Source organism: Lutjanus erythropterus, chromosome 15 (assembly GCF_056507025.1).
Source record: "Lutjanus erythropterus isolate fLutEry1 chromosome 15, fLutEry1.hap2, whole genome shotgun sequence".
In the NCBI taxonomy this organism is placed as follows: Eukaryota; Metazoa; Chordata; class Actinopteri; order Lutjaniformes; family Lutjanidae; genus Lutjanus; species Lutjanus erythropterus.
This window is the reverse complement of record NC_139331.1, coordinates 6174325-6195765: the sequence shown is the minus strand read 5'-3', so window position 1 is coordinate 6195765 and position 21441 is coordinate 6174325. Positions and strand designations below refer to the sequence as shown.

Below are 21441 nucleotides of genomic sequence, written 5' to 3'. Positions count from 1 at the left end.
AACAGGTTGAATGACATCAATTATCCGTTAGTCCAATCCAGTGGTTCCCAAATGGTGTGACTTGAGGGAAGTCCTGCTGTGTTTTGGGATTTTCTAACAACCGTACATATGATCAATCCAGTGATGGTACTCCTGAAGATTGGCTGATTCCTGAAGGCGGCCCCTATTTGACTTCCTGGTTTTCGAGGGGACCTTTAGGTCTGCTGGTTGACAGCAGTGCTGCAGTCCTCCTCCTAACTTTGAGTCGCCTTTAGCCTTCCTGCTAGATACTATGTTTGTGCCGTTTAGATAGGAGAAATGAAAAATGTGATGAAGAAAGTTGCTGAACTTATCAAAACTTGAAACTGAAATGTATTAAAGATTCAAACACAAATAATTACTGCAATGAGGTGTGAAAGTCAGTATCAGTGGTGTGTGAGGGGGCATGTTCTCAGTGTAAAACAAAAGACAGCAACACAAAGTCAAAGTCATGGCGTGGACAGAGGAGTGGCAGCAGGTGGGGTTAAGTAGCTTGGGAACACTGACCAGGTGGTCCCGGTTACTTGATGGCGCCGAGGCCCTGGGGCCGTCACATGACAGGTGGTTGTTCTTGAGGAACAGGAATCTGTCTTGGTTGTTCAGTGAGGTGGATGTTGGTCACAATGTTGAGATGTGCTGAATGTCAAAGATGTGTCCAACAGTGAAATGTTCCTCAATGTCTTGAACATCATCCATTCACTGTTTGCCAATGTTCACACTAAGCATTCATCAAATGAGTCTCAGTTGTTGTCCTGTGTATCGACGATAATTGACCCACTGATATTTGATCCTTATGTGCTGGCAACATTTTATTTGCATCCCTCACAGCTATGTTGTTTTGTCATCAAATGTGGTTTGATGGCCTCCACTTAACTTGCACATTCATCAGTCTTTGAGATGGATGCCACTGTGAGTGATTAGTTGTGGATTAATATGGCAGGATAACTTTAAATTAATTAACATCTGTAAGTGTCTGGATGACCTGGACCGAAACGTTGGATATTTAATAAATCAACAGAAAGCGAGACAGTGTGCTGGAGTCTTTTCTGATTTTCTTCAAGTTGAATCTTCCTCCGATGCACCTGTCATACATTCAGGTGTGCAGAGACCTTTTTTTAACATATAAGAGTTTGGAAATTTATTTTAAGACAATGCAAGAAACACAATACGGTGCAATACAGTTCAGTGCCACCCTCTCCTGGATTTGCAAAAGTGCAGCAGAGATGGGTCTGGGTCAATAAGAGGATAGTGCTGTCTTTCAGTCAACACGGAGTGAGAATCAGTACTATGTGTTTGCTTCTGACTTGTACGTGGGGTACACTTAAACTGACCGGACAAGACAAACAAATAAAAATGCTAAGAGTATAGCTAAAGAAAAAATCTGAAGAAATTTTAAAAAAGAAAGAAGAAAAGAAACAGGGTCTCAAATAATATAGGAACAATGAAGTTCACATATGGTGTCCATATTTTGTCATATATGTCCAGCTTTCCTCTCATTTTGTAAAATAAATAATCAAGGGGGACATAACCTGACATCTCTGTCTTCTACTGAGAAAGTATTAGAGGGGTAAGAGACCCTCCAGCTGACAGCAGTACATTTGTTTGCAGCAATAAATGCAAGATTACAGAGTTTCCTTTGATGGCAAACACCAACATTAAAGTTCCCAAGTAGACAGATATATGGAGTAGGTATTAAACTGATTCCCAAACATGATGAAATAACAGAACATATTTCCTCCCAGAAGGGGGAAAGTTTTCAACAAGAACACAGCATATGCAGAAAAAAAGGCAAAAAAGACATTTCTGGATTCATAGCGTTCAGTTTTACTGGAGTACATGTTCTGTGCAGAATCTTGAATTCTAAGAGCTTGCATCTCCAGTTATAGGAGCCAGAGTGTACATTTGAACAAATCTGTGACCACTCATCCACATCCATGTTTTCCTCAAGATCAACTTCCCTTTTTCTCTCAGTAGAAAGAGTGTCATCTGGAAAAGCCTCCATTAAGCCTTGGTAAAGTTTAGACATTTTGTTTAGACAGTCCCACTTTGCAGCTATCAAAGTTCAAGACAGGCAATACTTAAGTTTTTACTTAAGTTTTTTTACTTTACCTTGAAAGTGCTGCCTTGAGGAGCAGCAGCAACATTACTCACCACACCATGACTACATAAGGACCGACTAAGAACCACACACACATAACAGACCAAGAAAGAACCACAAAGCACGGCAATATTCTTCAACATAAAGTGGAAGAAACCCAAGTTATCAGTCTAACACAACTAAAATTCCAGGTTGTACAGGCGTCTGCCCAGTTCATTACACATGGTAAGTCTTTGATGACACCCAAACCACAACTAAACACAAATATGACAGTAATGCTATAATATTGTAATTTAAACTTGATTGGTCACCTCAGCATCCTCACCTCCTGCTTTTCAGTGTAATGTATAATGATGGTAGCTTCTATTATTGTTTGTCTGTTTTTTGATCTTAACTGTCATTTGACCTCAATTATTTATTCCTCTGTAAATCAGAAGTGAACTGCAATAATTTTGTTTTATCATTTTTCCACCTTTTTATTTTATGTACCTTAAGAGAATACTGGAAAATGATACTGAGTGGAGGAGGTCTAAGTAGTAGTAGTTCACGTGCGCCACGAGTGAAGGTGCCAACAGACTCTGTGCGTGCAGTAGAAGGATGGTAATAAGATATCAGTTTCTTTGCCACCCCTGTGTGAGCAATGGTCTCAGTCTGGCCACCCCTATGAAAACTGTCTGGCTCCGCCACTGGTTTAGCACTGCCCAAGACTATTGTGATTGGTTTAAAGAAATATAAAGAAGCTAAATAATGTGTGGAGCCAGACATTTCTCCAGAAGGTAGAGAGACACCAGCAGTCTGCTGTCTGTAGAGACAGAGAGGATCGTGTCTAGAAGGGAACCCTAGACCCGTGAAAGATCGCACGAGTTTGATTATTTCAGTAGAAATAACGAACACAAATCTCGCGAGAGTTGTGCAAATAAAGCGCTACCTTCTAGACACGACCGAAAAAGGTGCGCAGCTCCAAAAACAGAAATGGACTGTAAAATGTCAGCAGCCTTTTATCTCCTGCAAATAATTTCATTCTGTTTAATTGAGTGGCAACCTGACACATGTACTGTGCAAACATAAAAGCCTTTATTACTGATAGTGATATATATTTTAATGAGTACCCATAGACAAAGTATGCATAGAAGATTTTATTTAAATTCTAGTAAGTGTTTTTATTTGTCTTTTAACAGCATGTGATGCTCTGTCAAGAGATGGTATTGCAGAAATCAGGTGTAGTTTAAGTATTATTGTGTTAAACAAGAAAGGTTTCCCCAGACGTGAAACATGATGAAACCATGAATGCAGTGTCTCATGCATCCATCCATCCATCCATCCATCCATCCATCCATCCATCCATCCATCCATCCATCCACATGTTTAGATGAAATACAACTGACTTGAGTGATGAGTGTGGAAACACAAGACAACATCACTGAAATTTGAAAGGAGAATAAAACCTGATACAAACAAAGCTGATGTTAAAATTGACTTATGGTTAAATTTCAGACAGTTATGTTGAAGCAGCAGCTGTAGTAGTAGTAGGTCCAGTAGGATTATTCAGGAGCTGGAGGAGTAATTTGAGAAAAACCTGCATTGATTCTGTTGCTATTGTTTCCTGGGTGGTGGTGGTGGCAGCCTTCAAGAAAATCAAAAACATACATTGTCAGATATACAGCAGAGAAGTTTCTCAGGAATTTTACAGTGATTGACATTCAGGTGTGTTGAATGTTGAATTCTAGAGAAAGCACTCACCTCATTGGACTCGCTGGAGCCAGAGTTAGAGTTAGAGTCTGATCGAGCAAGTCGTTTGTGCTCTGCCTCCATCTGGAGAAAATACGTAAATTACACAGTCTGATATTGCCTGAGTTAAACTATTACAACATTATATGGTATGAACATATAAGAACACTGGTATTGATATTGAGTATGAGACTGTTACACTTACAGGATGAGCCAGAGTGAGGCTCAGGAGGCATCCAAGCACAAAGAAAACCTTCAGCATGGTTACAGAGATCACACCTGTTGAAAAGAGAACATTCAAGACTTTTTCACATCAACAGCTTTTCCAAAATATCAGCAACATCACCATTTCACCAACCTTACACAAAAACAAACAAAACATTCATATATTTACCTTCAAGTCTTCACAACTTCAGCAGACTGTCTCTCAGACGGTTGAGGAGGTTGTTATTGTGCTGCTCTGAATGTTGAGCTTTTCTTTTATACAGTTACAGGAGCTGATGTCATGTCATCAGCATAAAGTATTGTTGGGAAATTGCGGCTATTAGGAAATCTTCCACCTCCTTATTTTGAAGTGAGGAAATAGGCAGAGCTGGTGATGATCAGAGACACACCTGTACAGTATGGTAAGAGTAATCTGTTCAAAAACTCATAAATAATGAATTATAGCGTAGTCTCAGCTCTGTTTGACACATTTGTGACTTTTTATGCATTAATATGAGTCTCTTTTTTTGCATGTTTTCAGTCCTCCGAAATTGTCTTTAATCATTCACGGACAAGGTCGTGTTGAACCTATGCCCAAATAAGGTCAGACCCAACACACTGAATTAGCCTATTGGTCTGTAAATCCAAACAGGAAAACAAAACACAGATTATGGAATGGAGCAATTGTGGAATTAAAGCTTATTTGAACCATTAAAATCAAACATTACACAAAGATTGAACTTGTGAAATGCATAATCACCTGTTCATCGTGCATCGTGTTTTGGAAGCCTTCTGTCTGAATAAGGTCAGCAGTTGAGGAGTGTGGCAATCAAGCTCAGTGTACAGTGTGTTAAAAAAAACAGTCTGTGTCCTGTCAGTTAAATAACTCTCAAACCAAGACAATGCGGATTGATCCAATCCATAACATTACAGTTTTTTCAATAATAATTTATGATCAATAATATGAAAAGCTGCTGAAAAGTCTAACAGAACAGCACCAACTATTTTCTTCAGTTTCTCTCAGCCAGTCATCAGTCATCTGAGTCAGAGCAGTAGCCATCGAGTGTCCCTCTTTATATGCATGTTGAAAATCCTTAACTAACTCATTAGTAGACATATTTTTTAATTTGTTCATACACAATTCTTTCCATCATTTGACTTAACATGGGCAGTAGACTAATAGGATGACAGTTTAAACCTGAAAATGGTCATTTCTTATTTTTGGGCAGTGGTATTATCTTGGCTCTTTTCAATTCTTGTGGACAATTCATGAAACTTAAGTTTATAATGTGACAAATAGCAGGAGCTTCTGAATCTGCAACCAATCTGAGAAGTTTATCATCAAGGACGTCGACGCCTGGTGGTTTGTCTTTGTAATTCCTTGTCATTTTTTCTACTTTACTTATGCTTACTCTATCCTATTTAAATTTACAATTTTTGTCCTTCATAATTTCATTTTTTACAGGCAAGATATATCATTCTCTCTATTTGACATATTATTCCTTAATTTTCCCACTTTTTCTATGAAATAGTTATTCAAATGATTAGCGATGTTTGTTGGTTTTGTTATGAAGTTACCTTTGACTTCTAAATAGGATGGACTGGACTTGGTATTCCTGCCCATTAAATCATTGAGTGTATTCCATCATTTTTTCCTGTCATTTCTAATATTAATCCTATTTTCATAATATCATTTCTTTTTATTTCTATTTAATTTTGTGACCGAGTTTCTTAGTTTATGATAAACCTGTCAGTCAGGTTTATATCCAGTTAGGATAGCTGTTTCTTTCACTTGCTCTCTTTGTTTTCATAAGTTCCTTGATCTCGTTGTCCAACCATGGAGTTCTGGTATTTCTTACAGTAAACGTCTTGAGCGGTGCATGTTTATCCACCAGAGCCATGAAGATTTCATAAAATTTGGACAGAGCCTCCTCAGGATTAGTTTTTGACAACACACTGGACCAGCATGCATTTTTAACTTCTTCGACAAAGATTTCTTGATTAAATATTTTGGACAATCTTTTATGTATTACTTTAGGTCCAGGCTTGGGAACTGTACTGCATCAAATCTTCCCTAATTTTCACCGGTATGTGATCCTGAATGTAACAAGCTACTCCACCGCCAAATTTGCATCTGTCCCTTCTGAAAATCTTATACACCTGAATCATTAGCGTTGTGTCTTCAAAGGTCAAATCCAAATGTGTCTCTGAGATTGCCAGTATATGTAGGTTATTAGAACATAATGTTTCTGCTATTTCATTTGACTTGTTACTAATGCTGTTTATGTTAATAAGTGTGATAAGTGTGAAGCTTTGAAAGTGTTTAGCTCAAGAAAGTCATAGTGCACAAAGAATGCCATGATTGGGATTTTTGTCAGTGTTGCAGACTCTTGGAGTGGGGGGGGCAGTTCCTTCATGAAGCTGCTCAGATGTATTTTTTGGTGTAGGCCAAGTGTCATCTAGTCCAGATATCTCTATGACTGATATCTCCAAAACTCTGCACCTCACACCAAAATTACCTAGATGGATAAATAGCACTACAGGCCAGAGGGTAAATATGTATTTTTGATTATGGGGTGAACTGTCCCTTTCAGAATTACTAAGCGCAATATCCAGTAGCCTTGGCTATAATTGTTGAGTCACATCAGACCCTGTGTAACTGGATGTTAACTCAGTAATAAGCAGACGAGACATGAAACTGTTTGTTCAGTTATGTTTCACATACTTGTCCCTCATTGTCTCTTGACAAGTTGTTAAGGCTGAGCAGGTGAACCCAAGTGTGAGACGCAGAGAGACAGGACAGTAGGAGTTAAGGGTTAAAGTAATATTTATTTGAAAGCTGGACAGTGGAGGATCTGGGCTGTGGCTGGCTGAGTTGAGCAGGAGGGTTAGCTGGGGCTTGGATGGGTATCTGGGCTGAAGCTGGCTGAAGCTGTGGAGGAGGGTTTGCTGGAGCTGAAGGCTGGACTGAGTGAGGGTGACAAGCAGACCCAGAGAGTGGGTGAAGAGGTGTAGGAGTCAAGACAGGAAGGCTGGAGACCAGGACCAAAGAGGAGCAGACAGAACAAAAACAGGGTCAATGAACAAAGATGATAAAGAGCAACATTTATAAAGAAGACTGGAAACACAGACTGACTGAGTCACACACTGTGATCTGGAAAGGTGCATGTGGCAGGACTTGGTCTTTGTAGAGGTCTTGATTAAGGATGGACTGCAGCTGGTGAAGCTCTGCTCCACCTCCAACACACCTGTCTCCAATCACACACACACACACACACACACACACACACACAGACAGACAGACAGAGAGAGAGAGAGAGAGAGATTGATACAAGTACAAAAAAATGGGTTTGAATGAAAAGAACCTGGTCTTGTAAACAGTTAAGAAAGCTGTAATATTTGCAAATAATTTTGTGTGACACATTCTTTATTAAATGGCATGACATTCAAAATGATTTGACATGTGAAAAGTCTACGTTAAACTATTTTCAAAGCTTTTCTTTTTCTTATAGTTAAGGTTGGGACACAAAATGAGTTGTACTATGAAGCAAGCTCAACACAGTCAGGCTTTCTTTGCATAATCTGGATCAACAAAGCCTAAAGCTGCAATCAGAGATGATTGGTACCACGACGGTGGTTATAAACTCACTTTAACCCAGGCTCTCATCTTAAGGCTTTGTGCTCGTTGACATAAAAGGGGGCGTTTGGAGCATCATTTGACTCAACTTTTGCGCAAAATGAACCGATCGTGAGCCGTGTACTTCAGTCAGGAGGAGCACATTGTGATTATGGAGGGATATGAGGAATATAAAAAAATTATTATGGCAAAAAGCAACACTATTGCTGCAAATAAGGTGAAAGAGGAATGCTGGCAGAAAATTGCTGACTGTGTCGACGCGTAAGATAACACTTATTCTAAGACCCTGTGGTTAATTTCTCACTGCTGAACATGTTAGAAGTCTAAACACATTTAAAAATGATACTAATAATGAGGGATATGTTAAAATCAATTTAATTTGTAGCCAATTTAAAGTGAAGTGAAAGTTTTTTTTTGATTGATCTGTGATAAATACCAATAGATTAATGAATATTTTATTTATTAGCTGTGGTACCATCACCATTAAACGGACTTGGCAGCAAATCAAAGCCAAGCATAAAGACATCATCCAAAGTTGTATGTAACTGCTTCTTCTTTTTCTTTACATTTTAAAGTTGCAATACTACCTTAAGCAAACAGATGAAATGATGTAAGAGGAAGTGAGGAAATGAGGAAGACTGGAGGGGGGCAGCTCCACCGCCATACACGGCGTCAGAGGAGCTGGCCCTCTCTAACAATGAGGGGCGCCCAATCATGGAAGGGATCGAAGGGGGCATCCAATCAGATCCCTGTGCCGGCTGCTCCCAGCATAATTTATATGTCCAGGGTATGTATAGAGGCTTTGGTGGTAAAGTACTAAATGCCTATGTATCTGTATCAGTGTCTGTCTACATCTAATTTCTAGTTGAAGGAGACACACTGGTCTTGCTGGAGACACCGGCACATGTCCCTCATGACTCCTCTCCAGAGGAAAGTGTCATGGCAACTTGTCAGGAACTCTTATTCATGTTTGCTGTGTTGAATCTACATCATGCAGTTCACTTAAATCATTCTTTAGGTGGAGATTGACGATGAGGACACACTCTCTGTGTACTCTGAGACACCTTTAGGGGTAAATGTATCTTCATCACTTCATCTTTACATTTATCTTTTAATTAAGTAATCTGGCTTTGCTTACTGATTTATTTCACAGGGAGAGGAAAATCTCCATCACTCCTCTCAGCCTACAGCCTCCACCTCTAGGCAAGCCAAAAGGCAAATTGTAAGGGGTTTATATTTTCTAGTAAAGTAAGTACCATGTTAAGTAAATCATGAACACAGTACAACACCAACATGACTGAAAACTTTATCCTAGTCATCTCTGCCGCTTAAGGTATTTAAACTAAAACTGCTTATACAGATAGGAGCAGATACCATCTGTACTCTGTACAAGAGGAATTTGGAGCTGGACAACCAGAAAAAAGAACTGGAAATAAAAAAAAACTAAAGTTGGACATTGGCATACTTGAGATCAAGACCAAGGTATGACTCTAAACAGTGGTTTAAAATATTTTAGTTAAGCATGATTGACATTGTATACTCATTATTTTTTCTCTCTCTCCCCAGCACATGCAAAGATTTTGAGTAAAATGAATGAAACATTCAGAAAGTGTGTAATTTACTTTAATGTGTAAGTTTCTTTTGTTGGCACACTGCCATGTAACAAGTTAAGAAAAAAACTGCTCTGTGATGGTCTGTCTACTGGCTGCACCAGTGGGGTGATCAAGGGTGACTGGGTCCACAACATCTGGGTCCACAACATCTGGTGTCATCAGTGGCACATGAGGTGATCTTTCTTTATCAATGACTGCAAAGTTATGCAGCACCACACATGCAGTTACTGTCTCACATGACCGCTCAGGAGACACCCTCAGACCATAGAGGCAGCTGAAGAGAGACAAAATGTCATCTCTATCCTGACCCTGCACTTACTCAGAGCCACATTAAAGCGGCTCTGAGATGGAGTCTCAGGGTCAGGATAGGGGGGTCATCAAGTACTTTGTACATGGATAACCTCTGTCCCCCATAAGCAGTCCATCAAACAGCCCTGTTAATAATGAGAGAGGAGATCACTTAATTATTGTTAACAATTCATCAAGAATAGAATAATTTTAGAATATTTATCATACCTCGCTCAAACTGGTGACCCAGCAAAGACTCTCTGAAGATTCTGGAGTCATGTACAGATCCAGGACATCTTGCCTCAACACTTGTGACCATTAGCTGGAGGTCACAAGCCATCTGCAACATGCATTTCAGGTTAATTTCACAGTGAAAGCAGTGAAACGAAGGTACTAGTGAGCTCTTTTTAAAATGAACCCATAAGGCTGGTTAAGTGTGATAAAGAACTATAATAAAGTGTGCTACAAGTGAATATTTCTGACAAATGTGCACACTACTGTACAGCACTATTAGTGTACCTGCATGCAACGTGCATGTGTGCCACTAATCACCTAACAAAAATGAGTATCAAATAATTCACCTGGACATTGATACTGTGAAAGGATTTCCTCTTCACATCATCACCCTCATGTTCTCCCAAGGGTCCTGTGACGGGGATGTGGGTGCAATCGATTGCACCTAGGACCCTGGGGAATCCTATTAAGGAAAACAATTTATATATTAAATTATATCACGGGAGTAGACATCTACTAGGGAAATAGTAATGTATACTACCGGTTATTTTGCAGAACCATTCTTTTACAGTTAATGTGCACACATGGCTTGGAAACACCACAAACATGTTCAGCCTCTCAGTGAGAGCAAGAACAACCTTGCGTATTGCATGGCAGACTGTGTTCTTGCTCAGATTTTAAGCATCACCGACTGAATGCATGTAGGTCCCCGTGGCAAAAAACCGTAATGCCACACACACTGTTTGTCCTACTGTGAACACACAGCTTTTTTTTGTGGCATTCCTGATTTTTGGCTGAATCAGCACACAGATGTATCGTATTCCCTCAGCTGAGAATCTGTATCGCTCATAGAGAATATCATCAGGAAAAGCCAGAAGGTCAGTGTGATCATGGAAGACTCGCTCCCTCCGTAGCGATCCTCTTATTTTCCTGACACCCAGGTCCACCAGAGTGTCCACAAATGGTGACGCCATTTCCAGTGAAGTTTAAAGGAGTTTAACAGTGAAAGTGTGGCGCTTTTATAGCTGATTTAATCTGAAACTCTGAACATAACCTGCTCCCGACCAGGTTATGAGCTTAGCATAAGTTACCATGGTGATCTAGCCAGGTTAAAAGAGATCCACCTTCATGACACTGAAAAGCCTGGATTTACACTCAACATATCTCACTAACCCATTAATGTCGCTTCATAGTACACCCCTCTGGATTACACCAGAGGAGCAGGATGGAGGCGTTTTATGTTGGGGTTTTTTTCCACTTGAAAACTTGTCACTATTCAGTGACAGTGTTTTGTCAACAGTGTTTTGTGGAATAAAAAACTAAACCTGACCTTCAAACAGCATGAGGATGAGGAGATAATGACTGAATTTTCATTTTTGGGTTAAATATCCCTTTAAGCTAATTAAATGCTGCTCAGTCAAAGTTAGTAGCTCTTTTTTATGTTTTTCAAAGGTTAAATACTTGTAAAACCCACAGACAGACATAAAGCGTGACCAATAGCAATGATATGAGGATTCTGGGAAACGTGGTTTGGTTCATGTAGACTTCATAGACTGACATAGCACTGTATGTTTTGTAGTTATAAAGTTATCAGACATTAATTTGAGCTTGACTGCATTTATTAGTTTATGTATTTATTTTGTAACAGAAATTTAAAAGAAAAGAAAAGCTTTTTCCAACTGACAGAGAGGGGAGCTACGCAGATTAGAACATGATGCAGAACACCACAGGCGTGACACACTGGTTACATATGTTAGCAAACAAACACCTCGTAAAACCCAGTTTAATACACTGGAATTTATTCTGCTCTCAGTCTGTGATTGGTGTTGACAGCACTGTTAGAACAGCTCTACCCTTCCCAAGTCCCAAATTAGTCTAATAGAATTTCTGTTTTGATTTGACACTGACCCCCGTCCCTGTCTGACCCAGGACCTTTGTTTTCAAGCCTCTGTCCTCTTCATGTCCTGTCAGTCCTCTACAGTCTGTCATCTGACACACTGAGGGTCCAGACTCCCACTAGGGGTCACCAAAACTTCACAGATCTTGAAGCGAGGCCTTGATTTTCAGGGGTGTAAGAAAATGTTTTTAAAGAAGAAGGCCTCTAGGCCTCTTTCATTAATTTCCGTGAAGAAAGAACTAGATTTTAATGATTAGATTATTATTTAAGACCTACAGTTAAAGAAAGCCTCAGATGATAAGAGTGAAATGAGGAACACCAGCCTTCAATCTGTTCAACAGACTTGTCTTATATTAGAAAAGTACGCAGTTAAAACAACAGAAGAGCTAATAGAGCAACAGCTGAGTGAAAACACTGAATTTGTCAAAAAAGATGCCTGTTAAATATGTATGATTGTTTAAAAAATTTAAGTTCACAATGCAGGCAGAGAACAATTTAAAGTAAGTAAAGTAAAAGTAAAATTAGTCAAATTAAAAAATAATATCTGATGCATGAAATAATCTGCTCATAATTCATTCAAGTTGCTCGTTTTACACAAACTCTCTGCAGTTATTGTGTTCACTGCTTGTTTTCATTGTACAGTTCATCAGTTGTTCTGTACTGTTATTGTCATGAGTAAATATGAAATATTTATAAAATATGTTACTTAGTCAGGGTTCATCAGTTTACTTAATAATAAAAAAAAGGATTCCTTTAGGAAAAGGGTTGGGAACCACTGATGTAATAAAGACAATAATACCTAAAAAGACTAAAAAAAAAGCTGAAAAATACTCAAACCTGTCACTATATTTGTCCACTCTGACATTTTCTTGTTATGGGGTGGAGTGTGTGTTTGATCCACTGGCTTAACTTCTAAAATATAATGACATTTTGAATATTTAAATAACAACATGAAGGGTATTTATTTTGTGTCAAAGCAAAGAAAAGTGATCCACAGTTTAGTCCAAACTGACTTCAGTTTTCCTGATGATATGAAGAAATGCAAAAATAGTGAACTCAGTATTGAGAATTGTGTGTTACCAGTTGAAGAATGTGGAGAAACTAATATAAATAATATAGTATAAAAGATTTGGACAATATTGTAACAACTTTTACATACTATAGTATTATGATTTATTCTGATATATATAAATCATTATATATATAGTGATCAGACAATGACAATACAGTATTTTGTGTGTGTGTGTGTGTGTGTGTGTGTGTGTGTGTGTGTGTGTGTGTGTGTGTGTGTGTGTGTGTGTGTGTGTGTCAGTGTGACATCACAGAATTCTTTTGTGTCTTTGAGGACGCATCAACATTCTAGAACCTGGCTAGGACACATATAACAGGCAGCCTTTAGAAGACTCAGGACACACAGCTTCACAAGTTGAAAAGATGCATGTGGACTGGACAGGACTTGGTTTACAGTAAGAGCTCTTTGACATTTCAGACACATTACTTTCAAATTGTTACTCTTGGTGGAAATGTGACTTTTGTTTTAGGACACACTTGAAAAGCATGTGAACCTGTCATATAACTTCCAACTGTAACCAAGTTGTTTGTGGTCGCTAGAGTTTAGATGGATGTTCTTTTACATTTCTGCATTTGTTTGACGTTGGTGTTTAATGCATTCTGTTTATTCCCATGATGCTTCTTATTAATGTTTACTTATTAATTGGTCTCAGTTTGGAATGACACTTCAGGAGTAGATTTTTAAGTGGCCTTTGTAACTATTTGCCTGTCATTGGACGTGGTGGATTGTGTCGTCCAGCTGTGCATTCATGGACAATCATAGTGTACATTATTCATTCACTCATGAGGAAAATGGATGTGACATCCTTTGTCTTCTGAAAACTTGTCCACCAACATCTGGGCAAGTGTGGGAACTGGTGCATTTCACCTTTTGATATCAGCCTTCACATGCACTTCTTTTGTATGTTTAAAATTGGCCGCATGCAATCTGCCATCTAATGTCCTTGGTATGAGAAAATCACAGGAATAAAACCTGTTATTACCATCTCTGTTAGGGTCGAAGGGGAGCAAATTGTTCTCCTTAAATGCCATCAGGTGTGCTGTCTGAGGATGGAGGATGTATTCCAATACAGTCACAAATTACCTGTTAAAAATCAAAATATCACAATATTTAAGTAATCTAGCCTGATTATTTCCCTTACTTTTGTATTAACAATATATATATATACACATATACATACATATATATACATACATACACACACACACACACACACACACACACACACATTATATATTGAATTAACATTTCCTTCCTTTGTTTTGCACAAATGCATATTTAGATTAGTCGTGACAATCATGCACATTTAAATGGTCTTTGTTAAGTTTGCTATTCACCACTAAACAATGACTGTTTGAGCTGGGACTTCAGTTCACCCAAAACTTAAATGGGCAGAATATTTTACTGGAATAAGCAGCAGACAGCCAGGTAGGTTGTGACATCAGCAGGTGTAGTTGTTGCACATCAAAGCCAGTAGATGGCAGCAAACACCACACAATGACAGCAGAATAAGTTCTGTAATGTTAGTAGATAACAGTCATTTACTGTTTTAACTATCCATTTGGACAGTAGTAGTAACTGCTGACAAAACCCCCAGATAGAAAACATTCATTGTTTGCACTTTTTCATAATAAAAGTGTTTAAATGACAAAACACCAGGGAACTTTTATTGTGAAGAATTGAAGGAAACGGCGTTTTTATCCCAGAGATGCACATGAACAGTTTATCCACCTCTTTACAGCTGCTCGACTTGAGCCTCCTCAAGCTCGTCTTCAGTTAATTCAGTTCAGTCGTGTCCTAATGGAAATGCAAACTCCCACCGTGCTGAGCTGACGGGCCGAGTCAAACCGCTTCAAGCCAGGCCAGCTCATGTGTTTGGAACATGGCCGAAGGAAGAGGCCAAAGTCTGTGCTGAAGAAGAGAGAAGGATGGAGGAGGAGAGAAGAGGAGGGAGGGGAGAGAAAGAAGGGGAGACTGTTTGATAAAGTCTCAGTAACACACCTAAGCACACAAACTACTTTTAATTATTGTTCTTTTAAAGAAAAAAGTGACAGTGTCACTCAAATTGCACAAATTTTACTGTAAGATGACTGTTGCTACTTTTACTACCATATTTGAGGTTGTGCACTTTTAGATTACAGGTACAGACTGGACTATTTTTTGTTGGGGAATAATGTCCTGCAGAGCAGACTTTGTTTCTGTCATGTTTGTTGGATAAAATATTGAATAAAATAATGGCAACAGTTTAAAAAATCCATTTTGGTTAAATTCCTAAAAAATATATACAATGGCCATACATTATGAGTTATGGTGGAGGAAGTGGAGTTGTTTCACCAGATCCTGACAAAGGTCTTAGCAGAGGAGCTCAGAAGATTCAAATCAGTAAGACCTTATTCACCACCTGGATGGAATAAGTTACATACAGTGAGGGACTATCTTGAGAGCAAGTTTGTTGCAGACCTTCATCCCATTGACCACAACAGTGGGATGAAGGTTACAGAGGAGGACAACACCAGCATGGGAGGACACACCCCAACTACACTACAAGACTGTGGTGAAAAGGAAGGAGAAGTAGTTAAGACGTATGTCTCCCTGTTGATCCACAATCAGACAGCACTGACGACAGCACCCAGTCAACAGTCAGCAGGAGCACCCACACCTCCTATAGATCCTGGTGCTTTCCTCTCCTCCCCTCCTTCATCAGCTCCACTGCAGCACCTCAATGAAGTAGCAGCACTGTGGAGCGACTCCAGTGGAGACATAATGGAGGGGTGTTTCCCAGCAGACGCTCCGCTGCAGAAGGATGGACGCTCTACTCCGCTGGTGTCGTCCCATACCACGCCATCGTTCCAGCCAACCAACCCAGGCACTGCACCTCAGAAGCCCGCTACACACCTGGAGGAGCCGGAGCCCGATTTGGCTTCTGCTTTGAAGCCACACATGATGAAACACCTTGCCTACCAGGAGAAGCTGTCTCCTCTACAGGTTGCATTCTTCAGTTATAAATTTGAAGAACCTGCCATCAGAGGTAAATAAACACAGATCAACATGCATGTGTGTGTGTGTGTGACCAGTGAATGACTGAGATGACATGACATGACAGGCTGTCTGTAATTTTCATTCTCAGATGCAAAGGAGCTGCAGTCAAATGCTTTCCTTATCCAGACAGATGGCGTGAATGGGAACATCTGGCTGCTGGGTTGGGAAACCTCTGGGGACAGTTTCTCTACTGGACTTCTTGGCAGGAGAAAATACAGAACACACTTAAAAAGAAGAGGAGGGCTTCACAGGTGAAGGAAGAGCTGATGATGACGATTAAAAATGCAAAACAAGGAGATCGACAGGCAGAAGGACTTTGACAAGACTGTTTTATATGAGATAGCACTGCTGGCACTGAATCTTCAAATTTATATGTAGATATGTATATAGTTGCGTTTTTAAATTGTTTGATCCTGTAAAACTTATTTTCACTGTTTTGTGTGTCAGTTTTTATAAAGCCTTTCCTTTATTTTAAACACATATACAGTAATTGCATGTATTTATATTGTTCTTTAGATATTTATAGCATTTTTATTTCACAGCAGCCTAGTTATGTTAGATGTTGTGTGTTGAATGTTGAATGGCCCTATTAATGTCAACCTCTTAGCCCCAAGCACTACAGAGTAATGGCCCCCAGGGCAGACGAGGGGCCCCAGGGGCCTCTATCTCCACCAGTCTTGTGACATGGGGCCTGATATTTGGATATGTTGCTCCCTGGGACTCGGGAGACAGGCCCTGTGAATTTCAGCCTCCTAGCCCAAAGCACCACAGAGTCATGGCCCCTGGGAAGAGTAGGGGCCCCCAGGAATACAGAAATTTCAGCCTCATAGCCCATTGCACTCCTGAATCAACAAAAAGTGGACAAGTCAACATAATGAGGTGGGCAAAACACTCTGAAACGCTTGTGAAACGCTACTGGTGGTGCTTTCAGCCGTGTGGAGGACAGATCAGAACTGTGGTGTGGACGTGTCACGCCTGGTGGAATTTACCAGTTAGAACATAGAAAGAACCAAAGTGGCTCAATTTTCACATGTTCAACATTTTTGTGCTTCTGTAACATGGCACTAGGACATTTTGGCCCCTGAGGTCCACCACCTCATGGTGTTGAGTGTGTTTAGCACTTCCACCACAGTTCACAACATGTCAGCTTTTTTAAAAACATATTTATGCATTTTAACCTGTTTTTTTAAACATATTTCACCTGGCTTATTTTGTAAAACTATTAACATTCTGATGTCTGAATGAATTTTAGCCAGGACTACATGTACATCGCTTAGCTTCCTGCAGCAGTACTCCTGCTGCTTCTCCAGACTGGTCCCATTGTACTTAGAGTCAGTCACAGGAGCCTCTCCAGTGAGCCAACATACACAATAGCAGCAACCTGAGTCTGTTTGACCTCACTGGAATGAAAGTTTAAACAAAATAATAAAAATTGCAGTTTCCATAGTATCCTGGCTCTTTTGATAATCAATTAATCAGTTTGAGTATTTCTTTAAGAAATAAAGTAAAAAAAAGATGACATTCTTGAATGTGAATACTTTGGTTTCTTTACTCCGAGGACAATAAAGTGATTATCTTTTGAGTTGTGGGCAAAACAAGACATTTGATGACGTCATCTCAGGCTTTGGGAAACACTGATCAACATTTTTCACCATTTTATGACATTTTATAAACCAAACAACAATCACTTAATTGTGAAAATAATAAACCAATTAATCAACTATGAAAATAATCAATAGTTTCAGCCCTAATCTCAATTACACCAAATTATGACCAAATTGTAAAAGTTCACTGTAACAAAATCAAGATAAAGACGTCGATCAGTTCACTTCCATTATTATTGGAACAGTGCAGCCATCTGTTCTTGAAGTCCTTCATGCTGGGCTCTTGGTTCACCACTTCTTGTCGTCTGGAGGCAAATGTGCGAGCCATTTTGTCTGCAATGACCCTTTAACTGTTCTTTATCCTGATCTGTGTCAGAAGCTCCAGTCTCTCTCTTTAAAGGCTTTCCAGAGTCTCACCAACAGAGAAGGATGGATAAAAGTTAGCTTCATTTTAGCCTCTTGACTTTTTTGGCAGGGAACTCATCTGTAGTAGCTTTGGATTTCAGGGAGTTTACTGACTGGACACTCCTGCAATTTGAGCTGAGTCGTGTAGTTTCTCATTTTATACATCAGTCTGTGTTTCAGAGCGTAGCAGCCATTGAATGAGTCAGCTTCTCTTAAAAAAACGTTTTAGCAGCAGTATCAGATAAAACCCAAATGATACCAACCTTACATGTAGTTAACTACCCCCCAACACAGCTGATATGTTACTTTTCTCATTTTGAAAATAAAAAAGAAATTAAGTTTGTCTTTAACATCTGTCTGTCCCTTATTAATCAGAGTAAACTAAAAATTAATAATTATGAGACCCTGGCATGAAGACGAGAAGAAAATGATTTTTGTGTTTGTTTATTCATATGAACAGACACAGTTTTTTCACACATAAATTACTTGTTCAATGATTTAATGTACAGATTCACTTCATCCACACAATCACTCTGTTTGATCTGAATCTGAGCTTTGTAAAAGAAATGAAAATGAATAATGAATTATTAATTATCATCAAGATTATTACAGTTTTATAAAGCTCCATAGTTCCTCATTTGTATATTAAAGTAACAACCAGCAACACTTGTTCTGCTGAACAAATAAATGTATTTAAAGATTTCTTTGCAAAATCATGAGAACAATATATCTACAATAAAGGAAATTCTTGTTCTTTCTCTCTTAAATCCAGGCAATGGAAGAAAAACAAGACAAATTTAGAGCACAGAGAAGTTTAGTTTTCATGCTGAGAAATATCAGTTGAGGTTAAGAAAAGTCATCATGAGCAATGATGGCTCCATGACTAAACACATACAGGAATGAGCATCACCTAAAGAAAGTCAAACATTTACAGAACAACAAATGAGTTGAAGAACCATCCATCATGTTTGATTGAGAGGTGATCTCTCTGCAGTGAAGGAGAGACACAACAATTAGCTCTCAGCAACAATGATGGAAACTAAACAAGAAAAACTATGAAACACAAAGTTGAAACCAGTGTCCCTTGAATGACTTGTGTCTATTTGAGTTTACAGAACTCAGCTGTGGTTTGATGATAAGGACAAAGTCCAGCATAGAGAGGCTGAGTGAATGTGGTCTGGACTCTGTGGAGGAGAGTCATGGTTTCAGAGACGCTGTAGAAGGACAGAATACCTGCACTGTGATCCAGGTACACTCCAACTCTGGAGGACAGAGGACCTGAGATGGGAGTGTGGATGTTATTGTGACAAAACATGTCATTGATTGTGTCACATATTAATGTCCAAGATTTTTCATTGAATCTAAATGAACATTCAAATGAGCTCCCTGCTCTCCTGATATTCTTGTATGCGACTGCTACATCAACTCCTCTTCCTCTCCACTCCACCTCCCAGTAACAACGTCCAGTCAGACTCTCTCTACTCAGGACCTGACAACATCCAGTGAATCTGTCTGGGTGACTAGAATAAGACAGTTGTTGACTCTTTCTTGTTACTTTTCTGTTCCCCTCAGATAATAACAGATATTCATTCGCTGTGTTTGGATCCAGTGTGATTTCACATGAATATTTGAAGAACTCAGCTCTGGTCTTGGGCTCTGGTTGTGGCAGTAAAACATCCACTTCAGTCCCTGTCAGTGAGATGTTTGTCCATTTCTCACTCAGAACATCCTGTAGTTTATCTCTGAGCTCTGACACAGCAGCTGTCACGTCCTCAAAGTACCTCAGAGGACGGATGTTGATGTCAGATGAGTCTGTAGATTCACTGAGTGGTGACAGTGAGGGGTAGTTGTGTAGAAACTGGTTGTGGTCATCTGTGTGCGAGAGCTGCTTCAACTTGTCGTCTTTCCTCTTCAGCTCAGTGATCTCCTGCTCCAGCTTCTCCTGAAGCTCTTTGACTCGACTCACTTCAGATTCCTGCTGGGATCTGACCTGCTGCTTCACATCAGAGCGTCTTTTCTCCATGAGACGGATCAGCTCAGTGAAAATCTTCTCACTGTCCTCCACTGCTTTATCAGCAGAGCCATTGATCTCCTCCACCTCCTGTTGAAGCAACTTCACATCTTTCTCTCTGTCCTGGATTCTCTGCTGGATGTTTTGTCGACTCACCTCCAGCTCTCTCTGCCTCTCAGTCCGTTCTGCTGCTGCTGAAACTATGTCGTGTCCTTTATGTTCCTCCACAGAGCAGAGATAACAGATACACTGCTGATCAGTGCGGCAGAACATCTTCATCACCTCATCATGACGAGAGCAGATGTTCTCCTGGAGCTTCTTGGAGGCGTCCACCAGCTTGTGTTTTTCAAATGTAGGTGATTCATAGTGAGGCTGGAGGTGTTTCTCACAGAAAGAGGCCAGACATTGCAGACAGGACTTGAGGGCTTTCAGCTTTCGTCCAGAGCAGAAATCACAGGCCACATGTTCAGGTCCAGCATAGCAGTGATCAGCAGGAGCAGCTTGGACTCCAGTCTTCTTCAGCTCCTCCACTAAACCTGCTAACATGGTGCTTTTCAGCAGAACAGGCCTCGGTGTGAAGGTCTGCCTACACTGAGGGCAGCTGTGTCTTTTCTTCTCTTCCTCTTCATTCCAGTAGCTTTTAATACAGTTCATGCAGTAACTGTGTCCACAGGGAATAGTCACCGGATCCTTCAGTAGATCCAGACAGATGGAACAGGAGAAGGTTTCACGGTCCAGCTGAACTCCTTTCTGCGCCATTTCACCTCTCAGTAATGACTGTCTGAGTTTCTCTTTCTCTGAAGTGAAACTAGTTTGAGCTCTGATCTAAACAACATGTGTTTCTGTAGTGAATGGGGCCTGTCAGCTCTTACACTGCACCACATGTTGGTTACACCCATCTTACAACTGTAGATCTCAAGTGGGAGGGAACAGGGACATATATGGACAGAGTGGAGCTCCCTGTGTTTGAGAGCAGAGAGAGGAGGGAGGACTTATCAGTCACTGATTCATTCCAGGAAGAGGAGCGACACTGTGAATCTGAACTTTGTTTCCTCATGAAGCCTCACTCAAAACCTGCTCTCCATTAGAAAACATTTCAGTTTTTACTTGTAAAATACTTCTTGGCTCTTCAGACTTTGTTGATGACACTGCTGACAGTTTCAGTTTTGTGTGTTGTAAAGAAGACATGACACAGCAGAGAAAATGTTGAAGGTAAAAGATTGTCCTGTGTAATAAAAATAAGAAACAGCAGATGGACACACACACACACACACACACACCTTGATCTCTTAGTGAGTTTCATGAACTTCATCTTCAACATAACTACATGAAATGACCTCAAGTCTACAACTACACAATATGTTTTGCACAAATCAACAAGTGATAGAAAACTAAACTCAAAGCTGAAAGGACAGAAACTGACTGACAAATGCAACTCTGCTTTACACTGAACTTTGTTGTGTTTCAGGAGGAAAACTGCTCCAGTTATACTAATATTACTTTAATATTAGTTTCAGATTTACTCAGTCAGTTTTGTCTGAGACCCTGGAATGAAGACAAGACATATGGCTCCATATTTCTCCAACTCTTCAA

At 39.8% G+C, this 21441-nt stretch overlaps 1 protein-coding gene across 1 annotated transcript; it reads right to left on the bottom strand.

The window, feature by feature from the left end:
- Positions 1 to 18279: 18279 nt before the first annotated feature.
- On the bottom strand, positions 18280 to 20632 carry LOC146313927 (tripartite motif-containing protein 16-like). Its single transcript, XM_084736872.1, has one exon. The coding sequence runs from the start codon at positions 20605 to 20607 to the stop codon at positions 18937 to 18939; it is 1671 nt and encodes a 556-aa protein (XP_084592998.1). The 5' UTR covers positions 20608 to 20632; the 3' UTR covers positions 18280 to 18936.
- Between the last annotated feature and the right edge of the window lie 809 nt (positions 20633 to 21441).

Excerpts from the sequence above, each read along its gene's own strand:
- LOC146313927 (XM_084736872.1), bottom strand. The coding sequence starts at position 20,607 with ATGGCGCAGAAAGGAGTTCAGCTGGACCGTGAAACCTTCTCCTGTTCC.